General features: G+C 40.9%; 1 protein-coding gene and 1 long non-coding RNA gene across 2 annotated transcripts; one reads left to right on the top strand and one right to left on the bottom strand.

Moving 5' to 3' along the window:
- Window positions 1-1,859: 1,859 nt before the first annotated feature.
- LOC121739638 lies at window positions 1,860-15,389 on the top strand. Its single transcript, XM_042132145.1, has 12 exons — window positions 1,860-2,869; window positions 3,592-3,726; window positions 4,704-4,823; window positions 5,348-5,548; window positions 7,693-7,773; window positions 8,243-8,392; window positions 8,895-9,059; window positions 10,826-10,974; window positions 11,918-12,139; window positions 12,836-12,957; window positions 13,143-13,243; window positions 13,374-15,389. The coding sequence occupies exons 1-12, from the start codon at window positions 2,296-2,298 to the stop codon at window positions 14,807-14,809; spliced, it is 3,456 nt and encodes a 1,151-aa protein (XP_041988079.1). The 5' UTR covers window positions 1,860-2,295; the 3' UTR covers window positions 14,810-15,389.
- Window positions 5,917-16,684, bottom strand: LOC121739647. The gene is made up of 3 exons (XR_006037481.1): window positions 16,624-16,684; window positions 11,772-11,774; window positions 5,917-5,927 (listed from the first exon to the last, which is right to left on the bottom strand). It is a non-coding gene; the product is annotated as an uncharacterized LOC121739647 (long non-coding RNA).
- Between the last annotated feature and the right edge of the window lie 1,658 nt (window positions 16,685-18,342).

The raw sequence follows: 18,342 nt of genomic DNA, 5'->3' as shown, positions 1-18,342 counted from the left end.
CTTAGAACATTGTATAGCTCTATCTTTTATAGTTTAGGCAGCGTACGCAAAATAAGTAAATTTTCTAGTTGTTTCCGAAAAACAGAAATATCTTACGGAACCCCATATTCTCCAAAATAAAAAGTAGCCTATGTTACTCGTAAATAATGTAGCTTTCGAATGGTGAAAGAATTTTTAAAATCGGCTCAGTAGTTTTTGAGCCTATTCATTACGAATAAACAAACAAACAGACAAACAAAGTTTACCTCTTTATAATATTAGTATAGATAATATAACAGGACGCTCACTTATAACATCTTAGTTTATCGATATCCTCGACAAATATAAACTGAGTGTCCCATCACTATAGACCGCCATGTTTAGTTCGAGGCAATATGGCGCCGGCCACACTTTTTTGTAGTTATGTCACTTCCATCTGTTTCCTTATCACATATTACTAGTATACATGGAATTAATATGTACTACGTAGTACATATTAATTCCATGCTAGTATATAATTATTTGTAGATGTGTTCCTTATTTTTTTTAGGGAAAAAATACAGTGTACAAGACGTGCTTTCAAGGGCGTCGCCAGCCGATGGCTCGGGGGGTTCAAGTTGACTTTTCCTACTACAATTCATACTTTTCTCATTTCTCATTCTCTATATATGAGAAAAGTGGGTAGGTATGAATTGTAGGTAAAGTCGACAGCACATTAAGCTTTTCACTTGTACTACGAGCCTTACATCTATTACTAGATTTTAATATAATAGTGGTCGTTGTTTGCATTATATTTGGCAACTCCCTGCCCCCCCTTGGCGACGCCCTTGCGTGCTTTACTGGGTCGCGCAGATCACAGGTTAACACGTTCATTGCCACAGGCCACTACGATTTTCATGATGTCTTCTCGGATGCCGCCTACATTGTACGGCGGACTCGCCAGGTGAGTTACCGGCACTGCAATATTAATTGAATCGACTCGCCACGCGAGTTCACTGGCACTACGTAAGGGTAAATTCAATTTTTTGTTATTTTTGTGGCCGTTACAGTCTAACTAAGGTGTTCAACGCAATTAAAAAGTGTTAGGTGTTGTTGTAGGACTATTCAGCTTGTAATAATGGCAAAAAACTCTTTGGATAAAATAAAATATAAGTTTGTTTCGTAATTTAAGCAGTGGTTGTCAATCTTTTAAAATTTGGTTATTGTTAAGGCTATATTTTGAATTTCTAAAATAAAAAAAGGCTTTAGATTAATGAATTTAATTGATAATTATTAAAAAAGAAATCTGCGTGTATTGTCCAATGGTATCGTCTCATAGCTCGAAGATGGCACGAAGCTTCGGATGATAGACGCTGGTGCGGCCGGGCCGCAATAGTATTGGTTTTAGCGCTACGCATGTTTGAACAATCGATTTTGTTGCAGTGAAATTATTTGTAATATTTTATTTTGTATTATCTATACTTATAAAATAATTTAGCTAATGTCTACTAGCCTATGAATTCCCATGAATCCCAGTCTAAAGTATTCGTTTATCTAATATTTCATCGCCCATCGGCTTCGCCTTCGGCCATCCTTCGGGCTTCGGCAAACAATCGGCGCGTATAGTCTGTTAAGAAAGGGAAGAAATTAAAAAGTGGCAGCATCGTAGTGTCATCCCTTTTTTCTTAGATTGATTTGAAAGGGATGACACTACGATGTTGCCACTTTTTAATTTCTTCACTTTCTTGACAGACTATAGTCCCGACTAGACTCCCGAGTCCCGGGTACCATAGATAAAGTATTAGTACCTCAATGCCGGGTACGAACTACGACTACTCGATGCACATCACCAAATATATAGTATATACTAGTAATCTGTGCACATCACTAATCGGAAAGGAAGTGAAATGTGTTTGTCAACATTCTATCGATCCCAATTTTAATTATTTTACGATTTAATTGCTTTGCAATGTAAATTTTATTTAAAATTACTACAAATAATACATTTACAATACCAAATACAATGACTCATTGTGCTAAATAAAAGTTTATATACTTACCGACAAATGTGCAAATTTTACCATTAGTGCGTTTCAATTTATTTATCATCGATTAACAAAAATAACTAGTGAAATATAGCGATACATGGGCGGTTACACTTAACAAACATCTGTTTGTGGTGCAACGAATTATATTTGAGTGAATGTCGCATTAACGCTAGCCGATTTAGAAAAATCAATAATATGCAGTGCTGTTGCTAAGCTGCAATTACATTGCACTCATGACCTAAAACATCCACTCTGATGATGTGAGATTCTATTCGGAAGCCGTAATAAGATGATGGAAGGTATGATTTACCACAGAGTTACGCCGCTTTTGAAGTGCATGGTGTTGTTTCTTTTCATTTTCACGGCCAAGGTGCTAACGTCGAGGCCGCACGAGTCGCAGGACTCCAGGAACAGTATACAACACCAGAAGCCCTCCCACTATGTCAGAACATTCACTAAATATCACCACAGAAGGACTATTCAGTGGAACAGTGTTGAGCCCAGTTCGGATTGGGCCACCACACAGGACCAACCTAAAGTTGTAGGCAAGAGAAGTATTGAAACTCCATACGAGTATTTAGGCTCAGCCAGTGAAAATGTCAATCAATTGGAAACAGAATCAATTAAAAGTGTTATAGATACCTTGGACACCTTAGTGAACAAGACTGGTGATATTGAAGTGGACGATTCAGGAAATAAATTGAAAAAGATGAAGGTGAAGGCAGCTATTATAGTTACCGATGCACCGATAACTCTCGGTCCGACAATATCTTGTTTGTACAAGCTGCAGAGTGTATCACTCAGTGTAACACCATCATACCGCGACAAAAAGGATGAATTTGTTGTGGAAAATGAAATTTTTGGTAAGTACAACATCTTTATTGGACTCTTTGATTATAAGTTAGGCAAATAATATTTAATTATTTTCATAAATTAATTGACATATTTTTAGAAGATAAGAAAAGCAAAGCCAGCTGACTGATTGATAAACACACAAGCCAAACCCCAGGAGCTATCCTTTAATTTTTGCACACATACTGCAGTATTCTTTTCATGATGAAGGCGTCTACTAAATTATAAAGATTTAGTTTAGTTACAGCTTACAACATGATGTAGTGTAATGAAACATTTTTAAGATACAAATTTAAAGGTAAACTTTCATATTGCACAAACATGTATTTAACAAGATTAAAAGAGTTTCTTCTTTTGCAAATGACTCCTTATAAATAGTATCCTAAAATAGAGCATTCTTATTATATAGTGCAGCACTGTATCTGATCTGAGGTGCACTTTTCAGCCTCAGTGAAGCAGTATTACAATGTATAGTCCGTGCAATCCACGAAGACGCACCCCACCACTTTTTGGGTGGGCATTTTTCCCTTTGACCGTGATGCTTTCTTTTAATTGGTCTATTTATTGTAGTGTGAGCGTGCACTCATAGGTAATTAGTGTGTACCAATAACACTCAAACATTGGCGAAAGCTTGCACACATATACTATAAACGATTAGGAGGAGTAGTGGGGCGCATCTTCGTGGATTGCGCGGACTATAGAGATTATACTATTATTATGTTTTTTATTGTAGATGCAGGTGTTGTGTCTGAGGAGACATTGCCTAGTGGAGAAGTGGCGCTGGTGGAGAAATGCTCTGACCCAAAAGCATTTTGTTACACCCTGTGGCATCAGGATTCTGATGGGAATAATACAGTCCTAGGCCAAGGTAATGCGACCCACATTTAACCCGTTGATTGTGGAAAAACGAGACACAATAGAATTTCTATTGTGTCACATCATCGGTGACCGTATGGGGCTTGATGAATTAAAGTAAATGGAAATATTTTATTTGCACATTACATAACACATTGGTATAATAAGGGTCACAATGTGATGATGCTTGAAAGAATGTGAAATGATGTAATATGATATAATGAGCATAACAACTATTTGCTGGCACTTCAATGAATAAAGAACAATAAACCTTATTGGTATGTAACCTAAACTTACAAGTACATATAAAATGTCGTATTTTGGTGTACACCTATGAAACATACGCCAATCGATAGAGGAGATGGGTACAAACAATAAATACTCTTTGACAAAATGTAGTAAGTGATATACTTACTGAGTTATTTCAGTTTCAAATGTAAAATAAATAACATTTTTGATATAACTAGAGATCGCCCAATGGTCGAAATTCGACCTTACTTGCAACGACATTAGGACTATAACTACCTATATTTTGTAAGAAAATATTAATTTTATCATAATATATTTTTTCAACTCTTGTCTCTGGAACTCATCTGATCTCAAACTGGCTGTTTAAGCATTGTCTAATAGTATCTTAAATTCAATAGAAAAAACTATAATCCATTTTCAATTTGTCAACTTGTTGTCAACAGACTTCATCCATAAATAAAAGAGTATAATTCGTATGTATAGGCTTGTCACTCAAATATCTGTCATTTCTCATGTGTGTGTGTTGTAGTGTGTGTAATGTTTTATTTGTTAAAAAAATGTATGATAAAATCATAATTTCAAAATAATATTAGTTCGATGCACTCCTTCACCATGTAAACTATAACTGTGCAAAATTTCATGCACCTACGTTTCCCCATTTTTCGTAAAAAAGGTTACAAAGTTTTTCTCTCACGTATTAATATATGCAGGATGTTGTAATATTGTTTGTGTAATTTCCAGGGTGCTGGCGGTCGTCACAAGGAGACCAAGACACATGTGACAAGTGCATCACTGTCACAGAGCTCTTGCCCGGGAGCAAGTTCTGCTGCTGCACCGAAAACTACTGCAATGCCAACTTCAGTGAGTTTAATTTGTGTGTATAGAGTTTGACTGACCAGTAATATAGAATACCGTAATTATAAAAATCTTTACCATTATTATAAACGAGCTTTTGCCCGCGGCTTCGCTCGCGTTAAGAAGTATTATTATATACAAACTTTCATCCCCTATTTGAACCCCTTGGGGGTGGAATTTATCAAAATCCTTTCTTAGCGGATGCCTACGTCATACGTCTACATCTACCTGCATGCCAAATTTCAGCCCGATCCGTCCAGTGGTTTGGGCTGTGCGTTGATAGATCACTATGTCAATCAGTCAGTCACCTTTGAGTTTTATATATATAGATAACACGTTATTTTTTTACCTTTTTAAACTAATGTCATTGCACCAATTTTAACAACAGGTATAAAAATGATTTGTTTTCTTGGAAAGGACAAAGGATAGTTCTTACCCCAAAAAAGTGTTTAGTTCCCAAACGATAAATTCTTTTCGATATTTGCTTTATCCATAATTGTATGCATACAATATTATGTTGTTGTTTACAGCATCAATTCGCGAGGAAGTGACCATCAAAGCGGAGTCTACAATGAAGAGTTCTACCAACTCAAACTACTCGAGTATAGTCGCGTCGGGTATATTGGCGCTTGTGGCGGTGCTGCTGATGGCCATCGTCTTCAGGAAGGTGTACTGCAAGAGACGGGAGCTGGATAAGGACGACCTCAGCAATGGATTGGACGTGGAAAAAGGTAAGTGCCCATTATCACCAACCACCTCCTAACGCGAAGTGTCCCCTAGCTAGGGCATGGCGGTATTGGGAATTTTTGCAATACTGGTATAATACCGGTATTGATTTTTCAAAAACCGGTTTTCCGGTTTTTCGGTATTTTTGCGGTATTTATCAAAAAAGCTCTAAATCCTTTATAATTTAATCGATAAACTAAAAAAAACATTAAAACCAACTTGTTTATTTAAAGCTTAACAGTCAAACAGTGTTTTGTTCCTTACACTAAACAAATAACTAAAAACCAGTGATGGAATCCAGACAGACCCGGATAAACTGGAAGCAGTTCAAAATTGGCCAACCCCTAAGAACAAAACCGAAGTGCGGGCATTCCTCGGCCTATGCTCATACTGGCGTTTTGTTAAGGTTAAGGGATTCTCGGAGATAGCCAAACCATTACATCGTCTGCCAGAAGATAAACGACAATTTAGTTAGGATGAGACTTCTGAAGATTTTCTTCAGAAACTGAAGAAACATCTGTGTGAAACACAAATCCTGGGGCATGGGCGTACCGAGGGGGGCAGGGGGGGGCAGCTGCCCCCCCCTGGAACATGTTGACGTCCCTACTAAGTATATTATCTATTTATAAAAATAAAAAATTAAGAACGAATTTTTGCCATTTGTTTGCAATACAATATTTTTACAACTAAAAATTATTAATTTTTTATTCTTTATAAACACCTAGCTTATGAAAAATCTGATTTGTCCCCCCTGGCACAGAACCTGGGTGATTTGCCCCCAACTGGCACCAGAACCTGGGTAATTTGCCCCCCCCCCTGGCCCAGAACCTGGGTACGCCCATGTCCTGGGGTATCCACAAACTGTAGGTCAGTTTATAGTCAACACGGACGCAAGTAACACGGCCATCGGAGGGGTGTTATCTCAAAAACAGGGTGAAAGAGAAGTTGTTATTGCATATTTCAGCAAATCTTTATCTAAGCCCTCTGGCTTCTCTCTAGAAACTACTGTGTGACAAGAAGGAAACTCTTGGCTGTCGTAAAGACGCTACAACAATTCAACAAATATCTTATCGGCAGACATTTTTTACGATGAACAGATCACGCAGCCTTGAAGTGGCTTCTGCAATTCTAGAATGCAGAAGGTCAAGTAGCGCAATGGATTGAACAGCTCCAGGAGTATCACTTCAAGACGGAACACCGCAGCGGAAAGGCGCATGGGAATGCCGACGCACTTTCAATGAAGGCCGTGTTCGGAAGACTGCAAACATTGTGTTAAGCAGGAATCTAACGAAGTAACATTAAAGTTAACGAAAACAAGTCCTTTGGGTCTCTGGGAGAGTAATGCTATGAAGGAGGCTCAAGAAAGAAATGACGACCTTCGGCACATCATCACATGGAAGAAACGGGGTGACGTAAAACCAATCTGGAGTGTACTGGGCGCAATGGGACAATCTGATACTTCAAAACGGAATACACATGTACACACACACATGTACAGGAAATGGGAGAAGACTAACGGCAGAGAGTTCTATCTTCAGATAGTTGTCCCAAGAACGAGAGTACCAGAATATGTTCTTCATGAAATACACAGCATAAGAGTCAGCAGGTCTTTCTCTCCAAATCCTTCGAGCCCTAGCACATAACATTATTATAATAATAAGTGTGACTAAGAAATATGCCAACACAGGACTCACACACACACACACACACACAGCAAAACTATTATTTTACTAGCAGTTGATTTTGAGTGTATTGGTATACTTTCAATTGTTTCATAAACCATAATTTTGTGTGAAAACACGTGTGCGTATACAAAAATACATTAAAGCTAAAATACCGAAAAACCGGTATTTTTCTCTTTAGCACTGGTATTTAAAAATGGTCTAAATGGTGCGGTATTACCGGTTTTCCGGTAATACCGATTACCGGTATCCATGCCCTACCCCTAGCCCTATAAGGGGTCCTATAAGGGTTCCTTGTTGACTACGGAACCCTAAAAAAGGAAATTGGTCGGATTGTGTCAATGTAAGTCATCATCTGTCGGCCGGGTTTGACAAAACGCGACCAAGATACGTAGGTCTGCCAATGAATCAACTTCTCTGATGGTACGGTATGTTTTGATGATTTATTGAACATGTTTGTGTTGCAGGCGACGTGATGGGCACCGGGCCCGACGCCCTCGCCACCGGCCTCACTTGCGTCGACAACTTGACGCTCATTGAACATATTGGTAAGATTTTGTTTGTTGTATTTTTATACTAATTGTATATCCATACTTCCATACTGTCCATACTAATATTATAAATGCGAAATTGTGTCTATCTGTTACCTATTCACGCCCAAACCGATAAATCAATTTTCCTGAAATTTGTTATGGAGATACTTTGAGTCCCGGGAAAGGACAGCATAGTTTTTATCCGGGATAAATGTACGGTTCCCACGCGATATACGAATTTGGGCGCAACGGAGTTGCGGGCTCTATCTAGTTTTTTATAAACAGTAATAGTAAGCATCTAATATTGTAATTTGTAACGTTGTAACTAGATGTTTATCAAGGCTTCGCTCGCAAAGAGACTAAAGTTATTCATCATCATCATCAGTCAGAGATATTCATATTACTTGTAAAATAAATGTGGGCACATTGGCTAATGATCCGTTATTTATTATAAGTATTTTGATTAACTATTAATATGTTACAGGGCAAGGCAAGTTCGGTTCTGTATGGCGAGGCAGCCTGGGCAACACGGCCGTGGCGGTCAAGCTCTACTCCAACCCGTCCGCCTGGCACAAGGAGGCCTCCGTCTACGCGATACCGCACCTCGCTCACCCCAACATTTTGCGATTCTACGGTATGTATACGAATGAGACTTTTTAAATCTTAAAACTATTAACTGTGGCCATACTAAGGCCGCTGGCGACCGCGCCAGCGGCCTTAGTGTGGATACAGTAGAAATGCAAAAGAATAGAAACGCAGTAGAGATAAACTAAAGGAACCTTTCCGATCTTTACCGCGGCTAACGGCGACCGACAAAAATTCAAATAAAACTACTACACATTAGCAGAGCTACACTTCTTGTCTCATAGTACTGTAGTGTCGTGTCGCATAGTTCCCCTGCCGCATATTTGATTTGCTAAGATTTTAACGCATTTTATAAGATGAAGGGATAATTACTATATTTCAGATGTTTTTAGTACAGTCTAGATTTTTTCGGTTGACGCACAGTTTCTTGTCTTTCTCACACACGCAATATAACATTACAGCATTATACTATCCTGGAACACTTCATACTTAGTGACGCTGCTGTTTCAGTGCCAGTGGTTTGCTAATACAGGTTTGTGTTATCTGTGCAGGCAGCGACGTCCGCGCGGCCGGCGGCGGCGGTCGGCGGCTGGTAGTGGTGGAGCTGTGCGCGGAGCCGCTGCGGGCCCGCCTCGTGCGCGCGCCGCTCACCTGGCCGCACTTCGCGGCGCTGGCGCACGGCCTCGCCGCCGCGCTCGCGCACCTGCACGCGCACAGTGAGTTTAGTCCTTAGTTCTGTATAGTCTGGTAGAACTAAGGAGTACTTCGACTTTAAACAAACGGGCGAAGGTACGCGAAAGTCACTTTCAACATGTTTCACAATGCTGAGTAACGCATTAGTACGGCGCGCGCATAAAGATAATATACCTAGCGGAATAGAGCAACAATCTCGAACTGTCAAACGTAACCGAAATTGGTTTCATCTGTGTGTAAAAATATGTGTACGTATACACTTACACAAGCATGATTGAACATGAATTCCATGAGATTAAATTGTCAACGTGCGGCACGTGCCGACTGGACGTAAAAAAAAGAGTGCTGCTGTCATGTATCACACGTCTCTTTTTACCACGCAGTGTTACTGATAGTGTCATCTCTCTTGCTCAAATTCAAATTCAAATATTTATTTGCCAGAATATGGTACAAAAAGATGTTTAGAAATATATGCTAGCTCAGACACATTTTGCCACTTATGGCGTGCAAATTTTTAAATATAGGTCATAAGTCATAACAAAATTACAATAGAAATAGATGAAAACAAATTAAATACATTATAAATTTTACATACTCTACTTATACATTAATTACATTTTATTTAGGTCTTTATCATTAATGAATTCATTTACTGAGTAATAACATTTTTTTATCAATAATTCAAATAATTGTTTTTTAAACATTCTGGGGTTATTGTTTTTAATAATGTCAGGTAAGTGATTATAAATTTTAATTCCCATACAGTAGGCATTTTTTTTTTTTGAAAACGTCTAGCCTTTGTGTTGGTACGCATAATTTATTTTTATGTCTCAGTGATCGGCTTGTGTTATCTAATTTTTTGTCAAAAAGACTAATGTTATTTTTAATAAATACATTTATTTCGAACAGATATAAACATGGTAAAGGCAGACAATTAATTTTCCTAAAAAGTGGTTTACAGCTTTCAGTATAATTTGCACCAAATATGGCACGAATACATTTTTTTTGGGCAACAAACTTTTTCGCAATCTGTTGAGTTGCCCCAGAAAATAATACCATATCTTAGCACTGAAGCTACATAGCTATGGTATGCTAGCAACGCCGATTCTTTAGTGCTCACGTTTCGTAATCGGTATAATACGAAGACAAATCGGTCTAATTTTAAGCAGGTTGCTTCTATGTGCTTTTTCCAATTAAAATATTTATCAATATTTACTCCTAAGAATAATGTAATCAGACCTTTGTTTCTCTATTCCGCTAGGTATATTAACTTTATGGGCGCGCGCCCGCAGATCTGACATACTACGTCAAACGTATAAACGAGATCTCTTCAGAATCGGCCTACTCGTTATTTCTGTTTACTCTGCTGAGTACCGCCTGTATTGCGTACAGGCAATTTGCCGCTGCGAATCGCTAAAAAGCGGCTGACGGTTCTCCTGTCTCACACGTCAAAGACAAAGTGTTATGTTGCATCTCGCTCTATCGCGTTTGCGGCGTCACTGTACTATGGTGTTATTAACCTTATGGTGTCTATCGGATTTCCTGCCGCAAGCGACCGCGACCGAAAAAATTTTAAATAAAATTCGACTTCATTAAGTAGGTTATGGGTTTCATTTTCTACCGACATCGGTCTGGCGACCCATGCCGCCGCTGCTTTGTAATAGCGTAGAGCAAAATGAAACCTATACCCTAAGCCCTAGGTCATTAAGTGTAATTTTATTTGAATTTTTGACGGTCGCGGTCGCTTGCGTCAAAGATCGTAAAGTCACCTTTACACTTCTCCCTCCAGCGGCGACGAAGCCGTGCATCGTGCACCGCGACGTGAACAGCGGCAACGTGCTGATCGGCGTGGACGGCGCGGCGCGGCTGGCCGACCTCGGCCTCGCGCAGCCGCTGTACCCGCGTCGGGAGCGAGCCGCGCCCGACCGGATCACTGAGGTACACACGTCTAACATCATAACCACCTAATAAGGGTTTGATCTTATAACAATTGCTATGCAATAGCTTAACCGCGGCAGTCCCCGAGTGCAACACATAATATTTTTGGAACGAAATTCCTTATCGTGCGTTGCGAAAGGAGGCTAGACGGAACGGGACTTGACCTCAACACTTTTTTTAGTATCTGCGAAATAGGGGCAGATGGAGTTTATAATAAGTATATTGAGTTGTACTTAGTATTCCGCTTTTTCATATCAGCGTTTTTGAGAATAAACAGTGACATCTACCGGACGTTTAAATACATTTTATTTAAATTCCACAAAAGCGTCGTTGTTAGACCCAATTTCACTAACGACTGTTAAAGTTAACCATCGATTAATATCACTTTACTTTTTTCGATTTTCGTATGAATGAAAGAGAAGACATGACATTTTAACAACCTGTTAACACTAACAGACGTTGGTGAAATTGGCCTTAGTATTCCTGGGCGTCAATAGATGGCGTTTTTTTATAACTTCGTTCCATCCGGGTGTCCCTTGAAACCTCTCAATTTTTTTATTTTTTATTTTATTCGGAAACTTACAGTTTTTTTTAATGAAATAAGGGGGCAAACGAGCAAAAGGGTCACCTGATGGAAAGCAACCCTCGTCGTCCCTGGACACCCGCAGCATCAGAAGAGCTGCAGGTGCGTTGCCGGCCTTTTAAGAAGGAAAAGGGTAATAGGGGAGGGTAGGGAAGGGAATAGGGGAGGGTAGGGAAGGGAATAGGGTAGGGGATTGGGCCTCCGGTAAACTCACTCACTCGGCGAAACAGCGCAGCACAGTTATGAATGTTTCGCATAAACGGTGTTTATAATATCATGTTGACATTTATATACGCGCGATTTATAATAATTGCTCTCTTCATAACGAATATAGGCTATAGTTTTTATGTGTTATATCAGGCGGGCACCCTACGCTACTTATCGCCGGAGGCGCTAGAGGGCGCGCTGGACCTGAGCGGCGCGCGCGCGGCGTTATGCGCGGTCGACGTGTTCGCGCTCGCGCTAGTGCTGTGGGAGATGCTGTGGCGGTGCGAGGGCGCGCACCCCACCCCCACCCCACCCTACGCCCCGCCCTACGCCCACCTCGGCCTGCCCGCCCGCCCCACACTGGCGCAGATGCAGGTATATGACAGCATATAGTAGCATAATGATATAGCTAAGTAAATGCTCAATGTTCAGTAATTACAAATAAGGGTTTTAAAGTATTTTTAACCATTTGATCATAGCTCTGCTCGATGGGTGATGCAAAACATTTCTACAATCTTCTGGAATCACTAGATTCCTGTGCTGGTTGAGCACTCTAAATAATAAACATATTCAGAATCTTGTGTGTTAACATGTTTAAAGCAGTTAATCTTAAAAACGAAAAAAGAATGAAGTCATTTTTAATTTCTTAAACATTATTTTAACACTACTGCGAGCGATGACAACGTTTATTATTATTAACAGTAGTTAGTGGCCTACAACTGTACCTATAACAACGTTTAAGTCTAACATATAAAATTCTCGTGTTACGGGGTGCGTGGTTGAACTGGCCTGAAACGGCTCGACTGATTTTGAAGTATATCGGCTAGGGTGGAGAATCGGACGACATCTACTTTTTATATTGAGAAGTACGTTTGCTGAATAAATAATAGAAATTATAACAACTCGAGACTGACCGCGACCATTGTTTGTGCGACGGGATAGCGATGGACGTTGCCATGGTGCCATACTTATTTAGTCACTTCAATAAAATAATATTATGGGCGAAATACTGTACATGGCAAAACAACGTTTGCCAGGGCAGCTAGTAATGATATAATATAATGTTTCTAGAACCTGGTGTCCCGCAACAAGGCTCGTCCGCCGTTGCCGCGCGGGCCGGTGCCGGAGCAGCGCGCGCTGCGCCTCGCCGCCGACACCTGCGACGAGTGCTGGGACCACGACGCCGAGGCCAGGTATGTAAGGTCTCTATTCACGTAAACTCGATCTTCGTTCCAGTATATGGCCCCCCTTGCACTAGTCTGGCTGAACGTTAATCGTAGATTAAAAGTCAAGTTATCTCTCTCGTTATTGGTATATTCGTATGATTTATAAAATATATCGTATGTTTTGAGCACAATAATAAACTTCCGATGTGTAGATTAACGGCGGTGTGCGTGGAGGAGCGCATGGCGGAGCTGAAGGCGATGCTGCAGGCGAGCGGCCCCCTCACACACGACAACCTGCACCCGCACGCGCCAGGTAACACATTCATAGTAATAATGTTTGTTGTTATCATACGATTATTACGAAATTACTATAATATTATGAAAAGTCAATTATTAATTTGGAACGTCGTTGGTAACTTTCAATGTATGTGTCGTTCTAATAGCGGACGCCTACCCGCCGCCGGAGGCCGTCAAGAACTCGAACTGTCGGGCGCCCAACGGCGACATAACTACGCACCTGTACTCGGAGACGCGGCGGGCCCTCAACGGCGATGCGAGTACGCCCCTGTACACCGACTCGCGCCAGGTCCCCAACGGCGACGCGACGCCGCCCCTGTACCCCGACCCGCACATCGGCCGCAACGTCTGCATACAGCGCAACACCAACAACCCGCTCCTCGACCACAAGGACAAGGAGCTCCGCGCCCTCGACTGCCTGTCGGTGGCGCGCGCCCTGCCCCGCGAGCCCGACAGGCTCAACGAGATCCGCCCCCACCCCCGCCCCCGCCCTCTCGACTACGTGCCCAACGACGTGACCGCCCCCGACGACCGCGCGCCCAAGTGCACCGACCTCCGGGACCGCGACAAGCGCCGCTGGGGCATCCGCCGGTTCCTCGAGAGGAAGCTCGGCCGCGCGCCCAAGGAGACCGAGGTGAAGCTGATCGAGGAGAACTCCGGCGCCGCCCCGCGCGGCCGCACGCGCACCTCGCTGGTGGCCGCGCCCCGTCCCGCCGACCTGGCCTTAGAGCCCGGCACCCTGTCCCCGCCCAACCGCACGCTGTCGCCCGCCATGATGGAGCTGGGCGCCGACCGCCGCCCGCCCGACGACCGCGTGTTCGCCGTCATCGTGCCGCGCGCGCGCCCCGACGGCAGCTCCGACAGCCTCAAGCGCTCCGCGGCCTCGAGTTCGCGGGCCGCCTCCGAGTCGGAGGACTCTGCAGTGAAGCGGACCAGCGACCCGCGTCTCGCCGGCAGCGGGCGATCCTCGCGCGCCAGCGTCGACCTCGAGCTGCAGTACATCGGCGACGGCGCCTCCGACCCCTCCTCCGACTGCTCCAGCGGCGAGGACGAGCACCTGCTGCTGCTGGCGGACGGCGGCGCCGAAATCACGATGCGGGCGGTGCCGCGCCGCCCCCGCGCCGACGTGCTACGGGAGGCAAGCCCTCCGCGCGCCGCCGGCTTCGGCCGCCCCAACAGGTACGCCAACTTCGACAACGAGTTCAGCGACCCCAACGACAAGGAGAACGCGGGCGGCTACGGCGGCGACAACCCCGTGTACCTCGCCGCGCTCGCCGGCGAGATCGACGCCGGCGACCCGAAGATGCCGGCCGGGGAGTCGCCACCGCCGCCGCCGCCGAAGCCAGCGCTACGGGCGCTGGCGGTCGAGCGGCAGCGCTCGCTGGAGCAGGTGAGCGGCATCTTCGCGTCGTCGGGCGACGTCACCCTGCTGAACCCGGCGGGGCGCGTCAAGACGCCGGGCGACCTGCCCGTGGCCGTGCGCCGCGCCCGCCGCGACCGCGCGCTGCAGAAGGGCCGCGCCGGCGAGTGCAACAGACTCAGCCTCTACGACGACCGCATGATGTTTGGCAACAGCCTGTAAAGGGGCCCCGAGTAGCGAAACACGAATGGAATGAGTAGAAGAGCAAAAACGAAGCGGCTCGAAAATTTCTTACAAAATAATCTGAATTGAGTAAATAACATGGGACTGAGCTATTATAATTATTATTATAAATTAATTGACCACATATATTATTTTGATTGTAAGTACAAATTGTATGTACTTTTACGGGTATGAGATATGTAACAAATTGTTTACTGGCAACAAGGTTCGTGTCTCACAGTAGGCTTATCAGTTATCGGCAAAACAGCTCAGTCCTTACTTTATGTTTATGGTCAATCCCCATACTCTATTCTATGGCTTCGCCTCGCCCTGCAGTCTTTGATGTGATAATCTCTTGTATTTGGATTGCAAATTCTACGTTTGCGGTTGATTTAGGCTTACGTTTAGTGTTTATTTTAGTTTATAGTCCGCCTATTTCTTCGTGTTAACGCTTAATGAGTAACCGAGTTGTCGTTTATTTTGTGATATGCAACATGAATTCAGTGCTGTCAAACTTAATTTTTCTGTATTTTATCGACCCAACGATATAAAATAACATTATATCATTAATTGTTTTGTATAAAAAAATTAAAACGATATTTTGTTTGCTTTTAAAATGTTTTATTGCACTTTTATTAATATTGTTAACATTTGAATCTCAAATTGAACTTTATCTGTAGATCTAACTTGACTCGTTTTGTTGAATATTTTATATATTATCTTATATAATTCCAACAACCATTCCAAACAGATTTTTATCTCTAGACTTTCAGTACAAATACTTACGTAATTTTCACTCAAAGCGAGTTAACCAAAATACTTATGTATTTATATTTTAACCAATGAAAACGTTATTGTTTTAATGCATGCTAGTACCTGCTTTGATATATTAGCTATTAAATATTACAATTGAGTCGCCCAGCAAAGATAATATGTTCTTTCAAAATAATGTTTAATTCCGTGTTAAAAATATTTAATATTTTCTTTGGCTACTTAAGTATTTTCCCAGCAATTGTATTAAAATCTTTTCTTGTAAATACTTACACATACTGTTTACATTTTACGAGCAAATTATGGAGTCTTTTAACACGTAATTATTGTATGTTAATTTTATGTGTACCATTGTATTTAATTGGTTTATATTTTGTTTTTAATTTTAATTGTGTTTGTACATATTTTAACGATTTTAACGCTATTTACATATGTTTTAATTTGTTCATTTTGTAGTACATTCCATTTAGCTACACGTACGTAATGATTTTACCGCGCAATATTATGCATTTAAATGAAAACAGCAGCTCACTGTTGACGATAGAAACTGAATCTCTATAGTCTACGCCGTTTTTGATATTTTGTGAATTTATTGTTCTATTAATTCAAGTATTTTGAAAGCATTTGACAAAACAGGAATCATTTTTATGACTCTAGATTTTAATCTAGAAGTTTTAAGAAATGCTTCAATTTACGTTATTTATAACGTAATTTTAAGCATTTCTTAAAACTTCTTTATTCTGGAAACTAATGTTATTGATAGCTGATTTATGGTCTCTTTATCTGCAGAACCAATTTCAAAAAATCTTGTCCGCACACAGACGCAGCGAAAAATGAAAGAGATGCATGTATTGCCGTTTGACGTGTGAGAGTGAGACAGTAGATCTTTTAGCAACTTTTTATGATTCGCGCAGTTAAAGCCTTGGGAGAAAAAAGGCAGTGTTTCATAAAAATAATATTCTTGTTTTGTCAAATGTGTATGCACCAGTGACTGTGAGTTTGAGCGTATACGTTGTGTGTACTCAACCGCGGACATTCTTGACCTTTACATTGCATTTATGATTGTGTAGTTGTAAGCTTCGTCTCGCTAGATGGCGGCTGTACACCATGGATATATAAATTGATTCTTGCAATAACTTTACCCACTTACTAGTAAAAATAATAATAATGAATACGTTATGCACTGTTCTGTCCTTTTCTGATATGTTGGAAAAGTCCTTTGATAGATAAGGACATAACATTACATAGCTAATACCTTGTATTTTTTTATTAGGAAGGGGTTAGTCAATAGGCATGAATTTAGAAATTGTTATTATTACAATTGTATACTCTTTTGCGAAATAATTACTTATATTAAATAGTTTTACACTTTATGTAACTATTATTGGGCAAATAATATTATCATAGAATAAGTTTACAGTCTTTATTGTGTATCTTCAGGTTAAATTTTAATGCTTTTTATAGCTTAAATCTCGAATTATCGGACCACAAAATATTATGTTATCCGGAACTTATAAAACTATACATATAGGAATAAATTTAAAGACGGTTAATCAATTGAAGTCTTGACCAGTAATATAGGAAACTCGCCCATTACGGAAAATTCATAATAAACAAAAATCCCGATGCTAAATCGCCTTAGTGCTAATTTTACCAATGCCTGTTATTAATGAATTGTCGGTTTTATATCATGCTACCTCTGTCGTTCGACGTGTTAATGAAAAGGAGGATGGTATTTTAACGAAGTATTAATACTAACAGGCTTTGGTGAAATTGGAAATAATCAGCAGAGATAGAAAAGATCTGGGGCCCGTTTCTCAAGCCTGGAATATCGTTTCAATCGCAGGCTAGCTCACTAGCACGTTAGATCGCAAATGAGCTCGCGAGTGAGACAGCATGCTATCGAACATTCGAGGGTTGAGAATCGAGCCCCTATACAGGTTTTTATATTTCCTGGGAAGGCTTCAATTGTGGAATTAATTTAAGAGAAGTGAATATATCTATGGTGTAGGTATCATGTAGGTAGTTGTAGAGGAGTAAGGAAATTTAACTATACAAAGTTGTTACCTCACGTTGGAGGACGTCAAACGTGTTATAAACATAATATTGCTTCGTTGTTAGCGTACTGGAACCTAAATGCTACTATAGAAGTAGCATCTAATATTTAATCGTATTCCATACTGATTAAATTATTAAAAGTTTTATTTTATTCGAAATTCAAAATATATTCTTAAATAACCGCCTTTTGTCAATGGAACGAACTCTGAAAAAAGTTATGGGCCGAGGTATACAGTACGCTAACATGTCGGTTTGGCTTCGTATCGGAAATGTTTAGAGTGAAAGAAAATTATGTGAACCGTTAAACTATTACAATACATGTATAGAGTGAAACAGCTTTAGCGCCAATTTCACCAGCGCCTGTTGAACGTTGTTTAAAGTATCATGTCATCTATTTTGTTATTCATATGAATGAAAGAGAAGAGAATAATATTTTGACGAACGATTAACTAACAAGCGTAGGTGAAATTTGGACTTCTCCTTTTATTTATGAGTTTTATTAATCCCATCAGTCCTGCAGCACAGATAAAAGCTTGCTGATGTTTTTTTTAATTCTTTTTCTGAACGAAACTTCAGCACATTTTGAAGGTTTTAAAAGCTTTTAGTAATATTATTTTATTAAGGTTTTTTAAATTATAATAAAGTATTTTTCACTGATGTCCAATAAAACTAAAAACAGATCTACTAAAATCACATTAAATACA

This window comes from Aricia agestis, chromosome 2, assembly GCF_905147365.1.
Source record: "Aricia agestis chromosome 2, ilAriAges1.1, whole genome shotgun sequence".
NCBI classification, from domain to species: Eukaryota; Metazoa; Arthropoda; class Insecta; order Lepidoptera; family Lycaenidae; genus Aricia; species Aricia agestis.
The sequence above is the reverse complement of the archived record's forward strand: the minus strand, read 5'-3'. Positions and strand labels throughout refer to the sequence as shown.